Source organism: Pezoporus wallicus, unplaced genomic scaffold, assembly GCF_028554395.1.
Source record: "Pezoporus wallicus isolate ANWC-B61680 ecotype Strahan unplaced genomic scaffold, APGP_CSIRO_Pwel_v1 contig_7505, whole genome shotgun sequence".
Lineage (NCBI taxonomy): Eukaryota > Metazoa > Chordata > Aves > Psittaciformes > Psittacidae > Pezoporus > Pezoporus wallicus.
This window is the reverse complement of record NW_026638908.1, coordinates 3,829,934-3,850,431: the sequence shown is the minus strand read 5'-3', so window position 1 is coordinate 3,850,431 and position 20,498 is coordinate 3,829,934. Positions and strand designations below refer to the sequence as shown.

General features: G+C 39.7%; 2 protein-coding genes across 2 annotated transcripts; both read right to left on the bottom strand.

The window, feature by feature from the left end:
- Positions 1-1,201: 1,201 nt before the first annotated feature.
- Positions 1,202-11,149, bottom strand: RWDD1 (RWD domain containing 1). The gene is made up of 7 exons (XM_057413192.1): positions 11,010-11,149; positions 9,257-9,322; positions 7,929-8,059; positions 6,765-6,908; positions 5,631-5,763; positions 3,755-3,817; positions 1,202-1,980 (listed from the first exon to the last, which is right to left on the bottom strand). Exons 1-7 carry the CDS (start codon positions 11,080-11,082, stop codon positions 1,868-1,870), a joined length of 723 nt encoding a protein of 240 aa, XP_057269175.1. The 5' UTR covers positions 11,083-11,149; the 3' UTR covers positions 1,202-1,867.
- A 3,076-nt stretch (positions 11,150-14,225) lies between these two features.
- On the bottom strand, positions 14,226-15,803 carry CALHM4 (calcium homeostasis modulator family member 4). Its single transcript, XM_057413188.1, has 2 exons — positions 15,166-15,803; positions 14,226-14,677 (listed from the first exon to the last, which is right to left on the bottom strand). Exons 1-2 carry the CDS (start codon positions 15,718-15,720, stop codon positions 14,273-14,275), a joined length of 960 nt encoding a protein of 319 aa, XP_057269171.1. The 5' UTR covers positions 15,721-15,803; the 3' UTR covers positions 14,226-14,272.
- Positions 15,804-20,498: the final 4,695 nt, after the last annotated feature.

The following is a 20,498-nucleotide window of genomic DNA, read 5'->3' as shown; positions in this document are numbered from 1 at the left end:
CTTTTTATAAAAAAATGCCAGTTTTAAACATACATAGCTGAAAATGGAAAGCAGCCTTGGGAGCTGAATGTTTTTTATGCAGCTGAATTGAGACATACCAGAAGTAAATTAATTTCAGTGCTGAAGAGCATTTTAAAGCATTCTAGCAATTACACAGGAAGCTGGATGTAGTCACTATGAAGCTTTCAAACCAACTGTATCTTTGGAAAAGTCAGATTTAATACCACATTAGCTCACATTTTAATATATTTGGTAACTCTGCTGGAACACAGATCCTGCTTATTGCTTTGAAACATTCATTATCACTGAAATCTAGATGCTCGTCTAGAGTTCTTCATAGCCAAAATTAAAAAGATAAAATAGAGGACAGTAGGAACAAAGGCACATGGTTAATTTATAAAAGTATTTACAGGGTACATTAACATTTATTTCTCTCTACTAGAATACAAAGAGAAAAGACTACTGAAACATGTTGAAGATCATCCGAAACGGGTGTTCTCCAGCTATCTGAGCAGAGGATCTTATACACCATTATTTCCAGAATAATATTCCTTGTTTTGAATATGGAATTCCCAAATATTAAAGTTCATAAATTTATTATTCCCCTAAGCACTGTGATACTTTAGTGCAACCCTCTTCAATGGTTGAAGCTGGCATAGTTAAGGCAGTCTACAAACAGTATTTTAAATTCAGCGCACAGTGTTTAATCATTGAGGTGCGTGGTCCTTCTCTGTATGGAAAGCTGTCTTCTGAAACCCTCATCCATGCCGTAATCCTTCTACCTGATGCAGCCTCAAACACAGCATTTAAACACACAATTCTCGCAGTGTTTGGGGGTTTTTTTTGGACGTGGGATGGGAGGAGGAGTCTAACAACAAGCTAGTAGCTCCATAAGCAACTCAGTAGGATGGTTAACATTGCTGAATTGTTTAGTACCCTCACTGTACATTGGCAACCTGTAAAGATTAGCACAACAAGATGCTTTTAAAACATCCATTACATTCAAATCTATAAGCACCCCATAAATCCTGGTACCATAATCTGCACTCCACTAACGGGTATTTTAACACAGTCTGTTACCAAAAGCAAATCAACTTTCCTAAGGCATTTCGCCCCACCATGAAGTTCACTGATGCACAAGTTCAAAAATCTCAATAAGAGGACTTAATCTCATTCTGGTTTTTCTCCCCCCCCACAGACTTAAAGTTAGCATTTTAAACTTAAACATTTTGAAACTATTACTCTCAACTATGGCAAAAGATTTTACTTTAGTAGTATGGAAACAGTTTCCATTAAACTTTAAAGGCTATGTCTTATTAAACGGTGACTACTGCTGCCTAGCTACAGCTGATAGGTGAGGGCACCAGAACTTAAGTAAGTTCTATAAAATTTCACAGAAGAAAAAAAAAAAGAAAAAAAAAATAACTGCATAGTATGCAATCCCTTTTTATTCATCAAAGCTGTCCATGTATATCCCAGGGTGGAAGACAGCAGAACAGCTGCTCAGCCTTCAGATGCACGTGTGTTTAGTGCTTGCTATAACATCTTTCTATCTTGCTTGTTGTCAAATCTCTTCAAACGATAAGTACAGAAGTGGGAAGGAAAAGATACAGGAAAATAGGATAGCATTTTCAGAAATGTCAATGTCCCTCAAAGTTCTCATTTGAAATATTACTATAAATTTATTTACGATGAGAGTCATCAGAAGACCATTCTTCTGGGTTTAAAATATTTTTTTTCTTTGAAAAAAAAGTAAACAAAAAGAAAACCGATCCACATTACTAAATCCACAGATGCTGTGGTTTTCCTGCCTGCCCCTCTCTCCTTACGTATGTCCATACTGATGACAGAGCCAGTTCAGAAAAGTCTAATCACTATCTAAATTAACAGGGTTGTAGTCAGGGTCATCCTCTTCATCCTCCAACTCTAGATCATCCATTTCTTGGAATAAAGATTCATCAACCTCCACGCTGTTTCCAGCTGCAAAGAACAGAAAAATAATTTATTTTAATGCAAGTAGGAAAACAGCACCTTAACAACAAAATACACAACTTTTTTTTTCATACTCAGACTGCAATGTCAGTAACTATTAACTTACTTGGGCTTTTATATATCAAATGGATATAGAAAAGGAAACAGCACATTTTATCTCTTTACAGCTAAAGCACAGCTTTTTTCCCATACCAAAACCCAGACAAGAGAAATGTCACACAGGACCTCAGAATGCACTGGAAGAATGAAATTAACAATTACAATTCCCAGAAGCAGAGGTCCTTTCTCCCAGGTATTGTCAAAGTAGGAGCTCAGGACCTCACAGCTGGAACATGTGCAACTATCAGCCACAAGAACACATAGGGTTTATAAAAAAACCAAACTGTGCACACCATTTATATGCCTACATACACACATTTGCTTTCAGATTTCAATTTTAAAAGCAAGGTGAAGCTTTGCATGCTTTCACATTTCCTTCTGAAAGAGATGATGCTAACCTAAGGATAAAAATTGGGAACTACCACTGTTTTATTTATGTGCATCAGCAGCGACATCTTCTGGCCACTGGGTAAGTATCTATTTTTTCCACTGGATTTGAAAGAGCCTTTATAACCGTTTCCATCTAAAAGATAATGACATTATCCTATTTAAGACGTGAAAATTAGTATTACTTATTACATTGTACCATAATATTAAATTGCAGTTAGTAAATTGTTGCATTTATGATAAAATGCAAACAGCAATAAGGACAGGAGCTTTAATCACAGATAGCAACAGGATTGAAAGTTAACACATTAACCTCAAGACGTTTGGACAAAGAACCCAAATAAAAGTCTGCTCCTCCCTGTGACAGCCAAATGTTCCATCAACAACCCTTCTTCACTTTATGCGTTTTGAAGGAAGACAAGGTTAAGTTATGCTTTCTAACCAAAAGAAACTCGACTCCCCCATTACTGCCATTTCAACTTTATACTCACTGGTCTGATGTTCATAAACAACATTTTAATAAAAAAGAAGCTACTTGCACAGAAAATTCTTGACTCTCTTCTGCATTAGATAATGCAGCTACATTAAAGAATTCTCTTAAGTAAAAAAATAAAAAAATCAGGCTTTTAAACTAAGATAACTAAGATTCAGTACAGAAAATTAAACAAATACATGACTGCAAGTAGATTTATTTATCTCCAATAGATTTTCCAAGTTTAACATCTTTTGGCACAGGCTTATAAATTTTCAGCTGGCACCAGAGCAGATATTCACAGTAAGATAATAGACAAATCTGCATGAAGAAGAACTGGGTTGCATAGAAGCAAACTGACCAGCAAGATGTTTACTACTGGTGTGAAGGTTCAGAGAGAAGGAGACAGAACTTTAAGATCTGTGCTTAAGAATTAGGGTAAGAAGACTGGCTACTAGGAAAAAGAGAAAAAGCACAGTTTGGTTGTGGTTTATTTTATTTTGTTTTGCTTATTTTTGATTTTGCTTCCAGTCTATAAACACTTGAATAGAAGCAACAGAAATAAGATCAACTAAAGCTCAAAACCACAAATGAATACATTTTAGCATCTTGAAAATGGTTCGTTTGTTTTTGAAAGAAGTTAAAATCATGTCTGTTCAATCTGCAAAACTACTTCTTATGAGTTGCTCCAAAGTAAAAGTGATACTGAAGTAAGATGTTAAGTCAGAAATAAAGATTTTGCTTAGGAATTTTGACCTCTTTTAAGCCCCTGTCTTTCAGTTGTGGAAACAAACAGAAATTTACCTTCCTCCAAAAACTGGATGTCAGAAGTGTCAAGGTTGTGATCCATTTCAAACAGCTGTTTACCTAGAAATAAAAGACAAAATACTATATAAGCAAGTTAAATTCTGAAATAACTATCAACTAAGGCAACAATAGTTAGCACATATATTTTAGGCTTTTCAACTTAACCAATACAAGTAGTCTCTTCTTTTTTTTTAAGCTGCTCATTTCTGTAAATTCCCCATTCTGATATTTTGACTATTCATCCAGGATTCTTTCATGCCAAAAGGCTTCTCCTCCTACATGTGAAATGGGTCAGTTTCTTAGTCACTCTAATGTTACTAAGGCTTTAATAATTGGGATTGGAGAGAGTACTGCCCTACAGCCTCTACTCAGTCCTTACTGCTTTAGTCCTCATCTTGATTCCACAAGGAAGACTCTGTGGAAACTGGAAAGGAAATTCGCTGCCTCCATCTTTGTCCATACATCCTCCCCATTCAACAAACAACTTGGATCTACAAACAAGACACCAGCTCCTACACACACATCTGTGTGAAGGAAACATCACACAAGGCAAAGCATTTCCAATTAGACGTAGGGAAAGAAAAGCTCAGGACTTTTTCCACATAAACCACTCATCTTCCACCTATATTTGCGTTGCTTATGCAGTCTTCTGCTAACCAGACTGCCTAGTGTTCATCGTAAAACTTTTAAGACATCTTTAACTTCTACTGGGGTTATGCCCTTGGCGTCCAAGAAGAAGCCTTGTTTTAGTTTTGTAAAGGGGAGTTTCAATAAACTAGGCTTGTACAGAGGAAAACAGGCACAGCACACTAACAATATTTTTAGGACCAAGAAAACTGGAAGAACCCCAATTTCTACTCTCTCATCTCTGCAGATTCCCAAACACATTCCCTTCAAAGGGGAATCCAGCATGTCCCCTGCCCTGTACAGCTTTTCATTAAACTTGCCACCAATAAATTCCATCTGTCAAATTTCAGTCAAAATTAGCCAGAAGATTCAGTTTTCAGAAGGAAGGAGAAAAGATAACAGTGAGAGAGCATGAGGACATCAGGTTAAAAAGTAAATGCAACATCACAGGAGAACTAGTCCAAAGCTAAGCTGTGGAGAGTGTGGAGGAGGATGCCCAAGATTTAATTCTTACCTAATAATTTCCTCCACATTTTCCCCGCTAGCTAGAGAGTTTGCTTTCTGCTGGACAAACTGTGATAGCCAAAACACAAAGCCTGAAACCACTGCTATATTATTCTCCAAATATCAGAGCCATCGTAAGCTTATCACATGCAGCAGCAAGCTTCTGTGTTGCTTCAGTCCAGCAACAGCATCCCTAACTATTAGATTCACCTGCAGTTCTGCAGTCACTGTACAATTCAGTGCAATAAAGGCCAAGTCACTAAACTGATGCAGATTCTTCCTGTTCCTTAAAAAAAAACAGATATTTCTGCCAGAACAACGTTTGTCAGTAGCAGCTCTAAGTGGTATGTTCTGTTTGGAACAGAACCAAAGCAGCTTAAACACGCTTTGGGAACCGTAATGAGTCCAGCAGAAATTCTCAATCTATTAACTTTTTATTTTGCCCAAACCCAGCTCTCAGAAAGGCTTCATGTGACATCTGGGACAAGAATAAAATATTACATTAAGAGTTTATTTACTACCACCATCTTTCTATGTAAAAGTTACTTCTAGGCTTGTCACTCTAGTCCAGTAACACTACAAAAAGTTCATAGAATCACAGAATAGTTAGGGTTGGAAAGGACCTTAAGATCATCTAGTTCCAACACACCTGCCATGGGCAGGGACACCTCCCACTAAACCATGTCACCCAAGGCTCTGTCCTACCTGGACAGTTCAGTTTCAGGAAGAGTTAAAATCATACCGCTTAATTTATTTTTGCCTGCTTGCTCCTCTTCTTTCATTTTTTTCCTTTTTATTTCTAGGAGTTCTGCATCAAACTTTGCTTTCCAGTTTAGGAAATTCTCAATGGTAACAGGAGTGCCATGAAAACGTTGCTGAAAAATAAACCAAACAGAAAACAAGGCTGCAAACATAATTTGCAAAGCTGTGAATGAAGATGAGCATTCTCTTAATTATTTAAATTACAACACTCCAGAAGCACTGCTTGCTGTGAAGTATTCTGAGAAATTAATCCTAACCCTGAGAATACACAAAGAACACATTCTTGTTGGTTTTTGTCATAGGACTCTCCCTTCAGAGAGCTGTACTGAGGTAGAAATTCTCACAGAAAAAACCCAAGTACTACTTTCGGACCTACAGTGCCACAGTTAGCAACATACTACTAATACAGATTACCCATAAGCAGCATTTCTTACCAGCTCTTCACTGCAATTTACACCGAAATACTTTCCATTAAAGTACATTACCCCTTCTGTGTTGCTGAGACAGAAAGGAGTATTTTTGTTTTCCAGCTATTTTTCTGCCATTTTCAGAAATACTGAACTTTCCAAGTCCCACCACCCTCTACCTATTTCTGAGGAAGAAAGTGAAGACTCAGTAGCTGGTCTTACTACAGCACATTCCATGAATGGAAAAATTATTCCACAGTGGCTGGTAGAAAAGACATGTGTAAGGAAGACAAACGGGTCCCACTTCCACCTTGCCCACTCAGTCTACCAAGAAAGAGAGACTTCCTCAGACCCTGCTGCCTGTGTGCAGCATGCCATATTCCGGCTTTTATTGCTCCACATCCCCTTGTGCCTCTTCAAAAAACTGGCAACAGCAACTTTGATTTCATTTGCAAAAAATCCCTGCCCCTGCCTTACAGAGTAATGCTAGAAGGAATTGTGGACATTCAGTACATCTCCAAGAAGACTGCTTTAGAAAATGGGGGAGAAGGAATAACTTAAGTGGACTAAAGAATCTTTCAGTCCTTAAGTTTTAACTATATCAACTTTGATGTTCCCCTCCCACTGCAACTGAAAACTGCTCCTGCATCAAAACCCACATTCAAAAAAAGCAGGAAATTTTTAGTTGAAAACATTATTTTACATACTTTCTCTTCTTCTTCTGCTTCTCTTTCTTTCTGTTTCTTTTCCTCTTCTCTTCGTGTTTTTATTTGATCCACTATTTCATTTAATTTCTCCTGTACTGCTGAGACTAGAGTGAAGATCATTACCATTCCTAAATTTTCTTCTACCTACAACACAAAGAAGGCAACTTCAAATAGGAGAACCTCAAACCTTCAGCAGTTGAACACATGTTTAGGAAGCAGTATGATGTGCAAATGCAGATAACACAGCTGAGACACTCAGCACCAGCCTTCAAAGCCTGCTGTAAAACTCAAATCAATTGGTCAGTTACTCCAGTTAAAGTTACCCCTGAAATGGGTGTGAAGTAAAACACCAATGAACAACACCTGTCTATAATATGTTGAAAACATATTACAGACATCTGGAACACCTTTCCACTAATAAGGCAAAGCCCATTGTAAGAATACGGCTTCAAGATTTGATTATCAAAAATCACTAGAGACAACAGTCACTCAGAACTTCTCCTCTCCTGCAATGGCTTATTTATTCCTTAATCCCATTATATGACCCTTTGAAGCGGGACAGTTACCCATGAAAAAAAAAAAAAAAACAAAACCAAAACCATCACTTGATGGAAGGAAGGTCATAAGAATTAAACCGTAAAGAAAGAATGCTTATTGAACATACTATGGAAATTTTAATGCAGGGATGACTTGTCAAGGATTACTGAAACCAAGTAAGTGTTTCCTTCTCATTCCTTCACAATGCACTCTCACTGATCCCAAAGGCTGAAGAGTTCCCCCAAGTAATTATGTTATTGAAAAGAATCAAGAGCCAATTCAGCATTTTTTAATCTTTCCAAGTAAAATTATACTGGCTTGTTAATACAAATATATATATACACAGTTAAACAAATTCACCTTAAGCTAGAACTGCAGAAGAAGGAAAACCTTAGAGAATTTTCATTTCATTATCACACCTGTAGACACTGAATTAGCCCTATATATTAGCCTGTTAAAATAATTTACCTCAATAATGTCATTTACCAAACTCAAAGTTAGTCCCTACAGGAAGGAACAGGTTTCAAATCAATAGCACATACCTCAGGAAACAACTAATTTGTAGAGAAATTCAGGCCAAAGTTTTCAATGATGCCAAGCTGGATTGAGATATTCCATTTTCCTTACCTGTTGCTGTAGTAGTTTTATTATGTCCGTGACATCATTATCATCAAGATTCTCCTGTGAGACTATTTCATAAAGTGGAGTTTCATCAGGGTATTTCTCTCTATAGGTAAATTTAAGGGTTGTTTGGACAGCTACAAAATAAAAAAAAACACATTCTTAAGGTGATAACTCTATATAACTTTGTGTATTTTGCTACTGCATTAGCAGCTTAAATGTTTTTAAACATAAAATACCCCTGTCTTAAAGGAACAATCCTCTTACAGATATGTTAAAGCTACATGAACAGATTCAAACATAATGCAAGAGTTCTGAGAAATTAAGACAAAGTTTACCCTTATAAAGCTATTGCAGGCTATTAATGTCTGAAAAGTCTTTCTGAAGACTGGAAAACCTTCAGTGGTATGGTAAGTACTAAAGCAGTAATCTTCTTTCTCCCCTCATATTCCACTTAAAGCTGGAGAAAACAAGGAAGAGTCCTAATAAGAGATCTAGAGAGAATCTCAACATATTAATTCTTTAAATTCTGTGTACCTGACTGGACTATCAACCTCTGTGTTGAGAACCAGGGCTCCACATAAACTATATGACAAGGACAACGTCCAGCATAAGTTATTAAGCAGAGAACTGCCTAAATAGAACACATTCAATCTGAAGACTCCCAGAGCCAGGATAACATGGAAACAAGGCAAAACAGAACCAAGTCCTTTCATGCATCCTGACAGACTATCATGGAGTATTCTTCCTTTACTTTTAGACTCACAATTCTGAGAGCCAGCAGTCCCTTCAACACAGACACCTGCTCTGAGCACAACCTGCTCCTTTAAAACTGAAGGAGATGACACCAGTTTCTTCCTTCTGATACAGACCAGCACCTTGCAAACTTACTTGAAGCAAGGCTTGCTTACAACGAGCCCACACAACCACTGACACCCAACAAATACACCAGGACTTGGGACCTTTGGGTCTTCGCTTTGGAACTTTTCCTTAAGGGCTTCATATTCACAGGACACAGACTCAACTATTCAATGTAGCTGATATACATACAGTTGCTAAGAAAAAACCCCAACAATCACCTCACAACATGACTGTAAGCTGCTATGCGGATGATGACAACCCACACTTTACAAAGCTTTACAAAACATTTGAGATTCAGCATGTCAGAAAGTAGCCCTAGTGAGAGAGCACAACCTTCCTGTAAACTAAACACAGACTGCTGGAATCCTTGAACTACATTTTCTGAGTGCTTGCAGAGGTATACCTATTGCTGGCAATAGAACTAGGCTTACACAGAAACCCTCCTATAGACATTTAAGACATGGTCAACTTACTTTCACCATTTTCTCCTGCTTCAGATGTCACAGTGATCGTGAAAGTTGTTGGATTTTCTGACAATACTGTTTGAAGAAAAAAAAAAAAAAAGACAGATTGCTTGAATCAGACAACTACTTCTTCACATCATTAAACCTGAACTTCTGAAGGACTAATGAAGCAAGGAAGCTCCTGATAAAGTGTTAACAGCCTTTTTACTCTATTAATAAATACTTTCTAATTAACAGTTATCTTTCACATGGTGTGAGTTTGGAGAGTTCTTTGAGTGATACCATATAATGATACCGTAAAGTTCCTGGTTTGGAAAGTTCTCTTTTGGAAGTTTAATTTTCCAAGAAGTGCAAATCTACTTACTTACCATCAAAAGACCTATGTTAGTGCACTCAATGTCTGCAGAAAGCTCCCAAGCCAGTTTGCTTTACTGCGCTAATAATATGTGTGATGAGGATCCACTGCACTCTTAACCCTGGACTATTTTGACAGTATGCCTGCACCTACTTCTATATTTAAAACAAAGAGTGAATACATAATGCTTCCTTTCAAGAATGTACTACATGAAATTGCATGAATGAGGCAGCCAGAAGACAGATAACAAGCAGCTCTATAGAGACACTCAAAGTGCAAGTCTTGTGATCTAAAGTTTCAGACCAGAAACCTCACTGCACAATGGTGGGTTGCCGATCACATCCTCAAATAAGGACTGCTCTGTATCACTGTTACAACATACGTCCACTCAAGTATACATGCTCTCTCAGTATTAACTGAGTTTTGCCTAATTGCTAATATACTGCTACTAGTCCCACATTTTTTCTCCCTCTTCTTTTAGACATAAGAATATTATGTGAACAAATAGTAACATAGAGTAAGCATCAGAGGCTACATGAAAGTATATTATTTCCACATCAGTATCAGTGATGCAGCATCCCCAGCTACCAAAGATCAAATCATATACCTTTGAGATAAAACTGAAGAACCTAAAAGATTTTCAGATTAAAGCAATAGACAAATATCTGTGTGATGAAGTTATTGCTAACCAAGACACTGTGGGACTTCATGCACAGTGGATACAGTACAGGAAGGAAACAAAAAACACACAGATTTTGTCACTGTTAAGATTCTTGCATGTTGAGCACCCCAAATCACTTTGAATTAGTTTGCATGGTGGATACTCCTAATTGTGTGACAGTGACTAGGAAGCTCTGAAAACCTAATGACCAAACATATCCATCAGTTTGAAGTTTTAGCAATAAAGCATACTGCACCTAGGAATTAGAGCTCGACTTTGTCCTACCATAGATGTGCAACAGAACAAGCCAGATACTGGCAATGCACTTAAAAGAGAAAACCATCCCCAAGCACCCCAAAACACCGGGTGCGTCACGGCTGTGAGAAGCTGCTACCAGAGAGGGAAACTGGACGACACACAAGCACAAATCCCACTTAGGGCCGCATCTTTTGAAAGGCTTGTCCGAAGAGCATCCTTCCCCCAGCCGCAGCGGCGCCGGCACACCGGAACGGGTGCCAATGCCGGGCTGCCACACCTCGGGCACCGCACACAGCAGCCGCTCAGACCGGCACAGGAAGCGGAAAGCAAGCAAAACCAAAACACAAACCACTCGACCCGTGCAGCTAAAAGCCGGTGGACACCCAAGGGGGGTAGCCCAGGCAGGCACGGAGCGGCTGTCGCCCGGCGGGGCCTCCCACTTCTTCCTCATGCGGGCTCCGCGTGGCGCGGGCCCCGCCGCAGCTCACCCGTGAACGAGTCCGGATAGATGGACTCCAAAGCCTCCAACTCGTTACGCTGCTCCTCGCTGTAGTCGGTCATCGTCGCCTGCCGCCGCCGGCCATAGGCCGTCCGCACCGCGAAACGACACCCGCCCCCCCCCCGGTGCCGCGCATGCGCACTTCTCTCCGCCATCGGCTGGACATGTCTGGCCGCGCCGTCCCGCTCGATCGGTGGTGGATGGCTTTGGGCTGAAAGGAAGGAAGGAAGGAGGTTGAGTTGTGTTTGCGTGAGGTGAAAGGAGAAGGGTTGTCGTGAGGGTCTAGGCAGTTGTCTTTACCGCTTTTAGGTTGACCTCTCTCTGGTCAGCGGATTCCAGTACGTGCTGCTTGGGTTCAGCTGTGGGCAGAGCGGGCTCGATGTGTTCACCCGCTTGCACGTGGCGTGTCCCAAACATCCTGCCTCCATCGCCTGCGCCACGGGTGCCCTGGGCTTCCGCCGCCTGGTGGAAATAGCGGGGGTTCCAGTAGGTGAGGTGGGCGGGCTCCCGCCTGAAGAGACAGGCTTCAGCGCTGCTGTAAAAAGTGCGTTGCTGGCGGGCCGGTCTTCGCTCTTTGCCATTGTTTCACAGAAAATTAATAGGGGTTAGCAGCCTGAAGGGGATTCAAAAGCGTTGCGCTAGAAATAGCATAAGCGTGCCATGGAGGCAGCTGAACGTGGTTTTAGCCTGAAATTTGAAGTCAACATAGCTGGGAAAAAAAACAGTTGAGGGTACAGCTTGGAGTTAAAAACACCTGCTTTTAATCAGGAAATATTCCCAGGAAATGTTCCCAGTGATTTCTGAAGTCTCTGCTGCATAAGCAGCGTTGGTGGTTGAGCAGAACCCAAGTCATCAAGGCTAGCAATAGTGGGAGCCCCCATACTTGGAGATTACCCACAAGGATGAATTTAAGACTCTTGTGAGGGTTAAGCAACAGCAGATGCTGATGGGTGCTTGGTACACAGAGTAATTCTAAGGTACATCAGTTCCCTGGGCATATGGCCAGCACTTTTCCCTCAGGTGCATTTTGCAAGGCCAGAGTTTCCAGAAAACTTTTACCATGGACATAAAGAGAATCATTTTCACTTCAAGTGAGCAGACCGCAATTCTGAATTGATTTTGGGTAAGATGACTCAGGTTTTAGCAGGCACAGTTAGACTGTTCAGTACCAACTCATTGATTTTTCTGTAATCACAAATTCCTTTGAAAGCAGTGCCATCACTTTCAATCCATGGCATGTTTCAGGGAGCAGGGGAGTGAAGGGAAATACAACAAATCACCTACAATACTCAGCTTTATTTAGTAGATGAATATATGCTAACAGGGTGATAGGCTATTTGTATGCTGGCAGGTTGATTTCAAAATGATAGGTAACAGCCAGTACTTCCAGTCAGCATTTTAAGTGAAATCAAACAAACACAAAAAAAAAACAACAAAAAACCAAACAAAGCAACAAAAGCCACAGGGAAAATAGTAATTGGGACAAAATTGGAAAATATGAAGTTGAATTTGAAAGTTAATTTGTTTAGAAAGTAGTTAAAACAATTTGACAGCTCACTCTTAGCTGCAAAATATTGCACCATTTTATAGGGGTAATTTCAATTTAAAAAAATCCAGGTATGTTGCACCTGGAAAATAAGGGAAGAAGTGAAAAGAACCCGAACCCGTATAAAGACAGTCATTTGTCATTTGCATCTGGACATCAGCATAGTTTTTTTTTTTGCCAAATGTTCAGATACACAAATCAGTTGCGTGTCTTCCAGATACACAGTCTTCTGTTTTGAATAAAAAAAATCACAAAGGATTTTAAAACTTAGAGATTGTGTCTACTAACCAAGGTACTTTGCTTCCTATGGAGTTCATATAAACTGCTCTGCTGCAAGGATCAACCCACCACATATATGAAAGTTTAGGATTCACGTGAAATACATATGTGGGAATTTGTAACAATTTTAGTGATGTAAAATATGCATCATTCTCATTATTCAGTACATACATCATTTGCAATTGCTAGTGTTTGTTTTTGTTTAGAAGTTTAATTCTTCATGACTAAACACATTTACCAAGATCTACAATTTAACATACTTTGGCTTCTTCATTTTTTACTAAGATGTAGTAAATAATTCTATTTTTGCACTTGAGTACTTGAGTCATTTATTAACAGCAGATAGCATCATACAGTCTAGCATATGGCTTTGTAGCACACACGTGCACATGGCAAGGCAACACAGGAAGCATTAGGAAAAACTCCATGTATGGATTCCACCTTCCCCCCTCCACCTTTAGAGTTCAAAACAGCTGCACAGGGAGTTAGAAAGAAGATGAGAGGCAGTAATATGACATCATACCATACCGAATTAACAGAACATCATGAAACCTTCTCGCTAAATTCAGTAGGTTTTAATCACAGTAGCGTGACTACATTGCAAGTTTTTCACAGGCAAAGCAAACCTTGCACAGAGAGCGAGATTTGTATCCCATCCAGATTTGCTATTAGTATAGTAGGCAAGTATACAAGTACCAAAGAGGTTTTCAAGTCTATCTAGAAGGATTAGGAGGCTGACCTTATCACTGCTTTCAGCTGAAATACATTTGAACTTGTATTTTCCACATGTAAGCGTTCATACAGCTGATATATGTCACACTGCGCTTCTTAGTGGGCATTTTATCTCCTGACCAGAACTGGGAGTTCGCTTAACACTGTATCTAGGCTTAGTCTTCATTGCAGAAGCTTCCCCTGCTTCTGTGCTGCTGTAGGCACAAGCTTTGCTTCTGGTTAGCTCAGTATATTCACACAATACAAGAAAAATGCAGAAGAGAAAAAATAAGGCATTTCTGCTAGGGGGCACTAAGACAACGCTGAATAACTGCTTTTGTTCTGTACAGAATGGACTGACTCCTAGGATTCAATCAGGGCCTAGCCATTAATTTTTAAAATTTATATATTTTTTTAATCATAGGAAAGAAGAAGCATTTAGGAATGACTTTCTCTCCTAGTACATACACATCCTTTTAGCGCAAATATTAGAAGGCAGGGAGCTGCAGCTTTAAACAGCCCACCCTAATCTAGACAAACAGACCCACAGGAGTTAGGCACCATCAGGAAAGGTATTTGTAAGTGTGTGCTAAAGGACTAAATTAACAAGATGTACTTGATCACATACTGTACATAGCAATGCAATAAGGCGTTGGAAAGTATCAGATCTGGCTGATGTCCTGCTTATCTGCAAGGTGTTCATGGAGGTGTGGCCCTCAGACCTGTGTTCTGATCACAGGGTCTTCATCAGTCTTCAAGTATTTCCCATTTGCAGACCCCTTGAGTGCCCAGTCGTGGAGGAGACTGTAGTCATAGTGCTCTGCATCCACTCGTTTCAGAAAAGCTAGTCCAGAAATGGCTTGCCACTCCTTGAGAGATGGGATACGGATTTCCTTTACATTTTCACTCCCTGGGGCAAAGCCAAAGAACTTCCTTACATGCTTCATGGCATAGAGCCTGGAGTGCTGGTCTGTTGCTTCGTCAAAGAGCTCCTGCTCATTGTGGACATAGCTGCTCCAGTATCTGAAATGTAGAAAGCTGAGTGGGGAGAAGCAGCTTGCCAGGCAGTAAGACAGGAAGACAGTGATGACTACCACAGCAATCAGAAGCCAGCCAGCCACCTTACAAAGAAGAAGAAGGAATCTGTTACAGCTGAAAATACTCAGTGGTAAATTCTGAGAATCAGAAAATCCATAAGATGATCTTTACTTGTTTTTTCTGAATAAGGTTAACAACACAGAAGCCTGGTAAGTTTGGTTTATGTGGAGCTCTTGCAGGCACCTTAATCATGTGTTTCTTACCCTTGAATAAAAAACTTCATACCCTCCCTGGCTTTTGAACTTGTATTTGTCTTACTTAATCATACTTTTCAAGATACTATGAAAAAAAAAAATATTCTGCAGTAGCAGATAACAACCAGGACAAACAAACATAGTAATTTAGACGCCTAAAGTTCAGTTCCACTTACAGGAACAAAGCAGGCTTTGAAACACAGATTTGGCACTCCAGAGGATACTGATCCTGTTTTATTCTAACACTTTGTCTGCTGGATTAACTCTAGTTCTCATCATGAGAGATACAAACAACAGAAGCAACATGAATCACTCACCTGTGACTGGTATCGGAGTAGGAGAATAACTTCATCTCTTGCCCGGGTCAGCTCTGGAGAAACTAACTGACTGCATGGAAATGCAGCCAGTATCCTTCTACGTTCACTGGCAGTAATATTAGGATTAGCTTCATAATAATGCACAGGGACATACTCACTCACAGCACACACATAATAAGAACCATTTATCAGGGTGACTGCCAGCCAGGTTACTGGAGCAACCAGTGCTCTCCCAGTGATGCTGCATAAGACAAAGCAGACCAGTTTGCATTGCAGTGATTGGTTTGGTCTAGTCTGTCCCTCAAGAGACCTTTTGCCTGTAACCAGCCTCCAAGTCTGGTTATTCAGCGCATAGCCAACAATCAGAAGAATAAGTGCAGGAACTCCAAGGAAAGCCAGCCCATAGATAAGGTTCTGCCCAACATGACAGGGACAGCTGAATGTAAAAAAAGAGAAAAGCTGCTGCCCACCAATTGTTACTATTGCAATTATAGCATTAGCAATAACAACCTCTTTGCCTTTTAGAAAAATTAACCATTTTGGAAGGAAAGTCATTTTATATCTTACCCTAAGCCAAGTCTAAATTTGTAGGTCTAGTTAATGGCAGAATAGAACTGAACAAACTCCAGCAGCTTAAAAAAGCCCAAACACACCACTCAGAAACTTCCCAGAAAATTCTCTCTCTCTCCTCCCACAAGTTTTCTGTTCAAGCTTGTTTGCTAGCTTTAAATATACTTACAGTTATCAAATCAGGTGTTTTAATTGATTAAATTATTTATCTCAGCCATTGTGGAACACAGCTTTTAGGCAGTTGGTAGCACTGCCAGCCCCTTGCTAATTGTCTGAACCTAAATAAATTCTCCCTACTTTTTGGATGACATGCAGTGCTGCCAAACTGATAGCTATCTTCTCAGGGTTAATTAGCAAGCTGTTAATCGGTGGTTATTAGCAGAAGCATGGCATGGGACTAGGGGGAAAAAACCCAAAAGAGATCTTTCAGGTATTCTTCATAAAAAAACAACCAAACAAAGCCTTGTTAAGTGGACTGATTATAAACCCCAAAACTTTTAAAATAAAACCAGAAAATATCCCATCAGTTTCACGAAGTTTGGAATCCCAGTGCTGGTTTATGTCAGTTCTGGGGCAATTTGTTTCCCAAACCCTGGAGCCTGAGCTGTAGGTAGCTGATAGACCATGAGGATTTTAGTGTTCCACCTGTAGGTGGCAGGAAGCTAGCTTGTCTCTTTTCCTGACCGGGTTGAATGTTGTCTTCGGGAAGTTTTGGGTTGGTTTTTTTTTTGACAGTGTGTAATCTGCTGTTCATACAGTGTAAAACCAGCTTCAGACACGCCCATGATAATAGCTGGTGGTTATATAGTGTGCTTTTGACTACAAGGTTTAAGATTTTCTTTAAGTATTGTCAGGCCCGTTCTGTGGACAGAGGTAGATAGAAATTTTTCAGTTAAACATTTCCAGAAATGGTTTCTGAATATTGGGATGTATAATCTGTGCTCTCATCGTTTCTCACAAAACAAGCCTGAAACGGAGGTTTGTTAAAAATGTTTTGTTCCTGGTAAGTTTCTCCAGGTTGCACTTTGTCTTACGGTCACACTGTCCAGTAGTTCTGCACATTGCATATCCTCGGCTGATCTGAATATGCGAAAAGTTGTGTTAAAGTTCTGAGAAGTCTATTTGTATGGCAGAGATGCTGTCACGGCTGATAGGCACACACATGGATAGCATGTTATACACATCTTGCCCAAGACTTTGTTCCTCCAGTGAGCTGTTAGGGTGGGCACCTGCTTGTTACCCCAGTCACAATCTGTGAAAGAGGTCCTTGCTAGTAATTAGCTTTCAAAACTATGTGACGCCATTGGACAACATTAAAAGTGATAGAGAAACATGCTGAAACATCCAGCATCACTTTGCCACAGCTTTTCTGGAACCTGTTGTTGATCGTTTGGGCAGAGTAGTAAAACAACAAAATCCTGGTGCTGTCTGAACACTGCCATTTGGAAGCTTCATTTTCTTTCAGTTTCACAGGAGTTTCAGTAACTTTTTTTGTTTTTTTTTTCCATTTACTGGTGGCATTATAGTTAAGAAAAAACCCACCTCCTTTAAATTCAATGTAATAAACCCATCAAGCTTTAAATTCAGTGTAATAAACCCATTACAGAATTATTTTGAGGGTGTTTTTTTTTAAGAGTCTTCCATTATACCTCAGTTCATTTTAAAATCTCTGATTGCTGCTGAGCTTTCTTTGGGAACCCATGTCTTATTTGGTTTATAAGGGAGGAAGGCTTTTCCAAGCATCACTTGTTTACTCAAGAAACACATTAGATGTGAAACTGGAGAGATGTACAACACTGAAATATTCATAGTCAGCCTGAAGCTGTTGAATGAGGCAATTTATACAATCAATACAGCAACTTCGTACTGCTGCATTTTCACTTTGGCATTTGCTTTCATGCTATGCCGTAAATAATCCTGCTGGGTCATCCTATTATGGAAAAAATTACAGGGTTGGATCCAGTTAAGAGCTTGGGCGGTGCATCAGACCTGGAAGTACTTGCCTTTTCAGAGGAACCCAGAGTCCTGAGGTAGACATTTAAGCCCTGTATCCATTGCCCAGGGAGAGTTAGGAGTGAATGCAATCCAAAATACCACTGCCTGAGGGAACATCTCTGAGGCAAAGAAATGCTTATACCTGTTGTCTGAGGCAGATAAGACACATGGGCAAAACTTGGCTATAGTTTCGCTTGTCATTTTGCAGGACAGTGTCAGCTTGAACTCCCCACAATGAACCTCACTTATGAGAATAAGTGATTTTTTGGGGGGAAGAACTGAGAATGGCTTGTCATTTTCTTTTAAAACATGGCTATTGGAAGGCATATTACACTTGCCTATACACTCCCATGCACAGGCAAACAGGTTTTAATCTCTTACCTCTTTTTTCTTGAAATAAAGCAGCCATGGCAGAAAGAAGAGATTGGTTTCAGTTCCCTTCTGCACCTGATCTAGTCAAAACATGTTCGCTCATCTCTTTCTTCCAGGAGCTCTTGTTATTAGTAATGTGGAGTCATGAAGCTCTGTATTCTCCAGCCTTTCTGACATAGTTCTACTAGTTGCACTTAGTTACCCCTTTTTTTTTTTTTTTTGTTTTTTTTTATTTTGATATTTATTGGCTCAGAAAAAGGTAAGGACTTTGTTATCCAATAACCAGGAGAAGTTACAGAGAAACAGGGAAGTGTTCTTCTGTTTTCCGTCTGAAGGTTGCTTCCCATAAAGTTTGGAGGAGGACACTGAACTTTGGTCTCTCTGGTTCTGCACAAGTCTTTTCATCATGGAGTTAGCACTCAGAAGGCTGACACTGTATGCCTCCTCTAGCTGCATTTTGAGTTATATTTTGCATGGAAGTCAAGCTTGACTCTGTGTCTTAGAAAGCATGGTACAGATTTCCTGTGGGAACATAGGGGAGCACTGCCCGTGTCCTGCATTCTGCCGGGTCACAGGTTAGCTTCAGCTTTCCAAGTCATTTTTATGGTCTCCTTGGCCTGGTTAAGGGAGAAGTTCCTGTCTCCTTAAGCAGGACAAGCACTGATGATAGAATAATCAATAAGCTTTATGATAAGGGAAGAATAAAAACCTGTTACTGATTTTTTTTTTTTAAACTTACATCTTTGCTTCAGAATTCAGCTGTGCTATAAGACGAATTTCAATGAGATTTGAAGTGCCTGTAGTGAATTTCACCAGAGAGTAGATGCCCAAATCCAAAACCACTCTCTTGTAAAGAGTTCCTGAGATGCCTAACCTAACCAAGGAAGTTTCAGCAGGTCAAGCTGAAATGCTTCCCATGCAGGGCACTGCAGGCAAGGTGGCAGCAATAGCAGTGGTTTATTCTGAAATGGCTAAAGCAGCAGCCTTACAGGGCTTTGAGTAAAAGCACTCATTTGTGATGTGAGAAACCTATGTTCAAATGATGTTTTTTCATGTAGATTCAAATCCCCATCACCTACCTTCTTGCAATTTGAAAAAATTTAATGTTCTGTGAGTGAAATATTTAACACAAGATCTGTTGAGCTGTAGATGGGGAGCAAACAAAAGCCTGATCCTGTATTGTGCTAATGTGGACACCCATGTTTTGTGGCAAGCGTATTCTTGTTTTGCCTCAAGGCATTTTTTTAGGCATTTGGCACCTAATGCATTATTGACCTTTATATTACACTCTGGGATATTAATGTTTGGAAGAATCCTTAGATTCTGGGCTACTAAGCATACCATGTGCTTAGCTCTACAGGTTTCAGCTTTCCCATAATAACCAGTCCACTATAAGAGACAGAGTGATGCTGAACACTTTTTCATGCTTTTGAACTTCGGGAGAGATGTTGAGGCTTGGGGTTTCGTTGTTTTGCTGTAGGTCTTCTTTTTCAGTTTTAACAGGAATGAAGACAACTCTTGCAGTCTAATGCTCAATGCAGTGTGCCAGATTAGCCTTTTTGGAGCTGAAGGTTAAAATCCTCACCTGACAAACATGACCAAAAGGGAGGTGCAGGGGGATGCTAACTTCCTCACTATACAAATTGCCTTGGGTTATTTCTGAGATGTCTATGTCAAGGTTTGAAACAGGTGCCAGGTATGTGCCAGCCTCTACTCTTTTCACAGGGCTGCAGGTGAGATGACAGTTAAAATTAAGAAGGTGGCTTTGTTCTGTGCCTGGAAATGTGGATGCGGTCCACCATTGACTTGTTTCCTTCACTGGAGCCATTGAATCTCCAATTTATTTGGACACACTGTTTCAGCTTCGTTTTCTCAATCATGTGCAAAATGATTGTTTTCTCAATCATGTACAAAAATGTAATGCATTCTACCTAATGTGTCATATCTGTGAATTCACATATACACATGTGTGCACATATGTATTTTCCAAACAGTGCTGATGTGTTTTTACTATGCTTTACACTGTATGGTCCACAGTGTTCCTTCATGATTGTAATATTAATAATGCAGGCTGAAGTAATTCATCCTTATATTCAGAATGGGGTAAATAAAACGGTGCTCATTTATGGGAAGCCTTAAGTGCTCTGATGGTTTTGTTGCAGTTAAATTATGCTAATAATGATCTTTTAGAGCTGTTTTTCTAAATGTAATGCAGTACACTTTCTTATGAAATACGGGATGTCTCTTACAAAGAGATACATCTTTGGTGCTTGTTGCCAGTTGAAGACAATCTGAGAAACCAAACCCATCTCAGACTCAATTTAGAAATGCAAGTAGCTATCTAGAGAATTGTAATGCCTGGCTTTTATAATTTATTTAAATTTAGATGTGGGAAG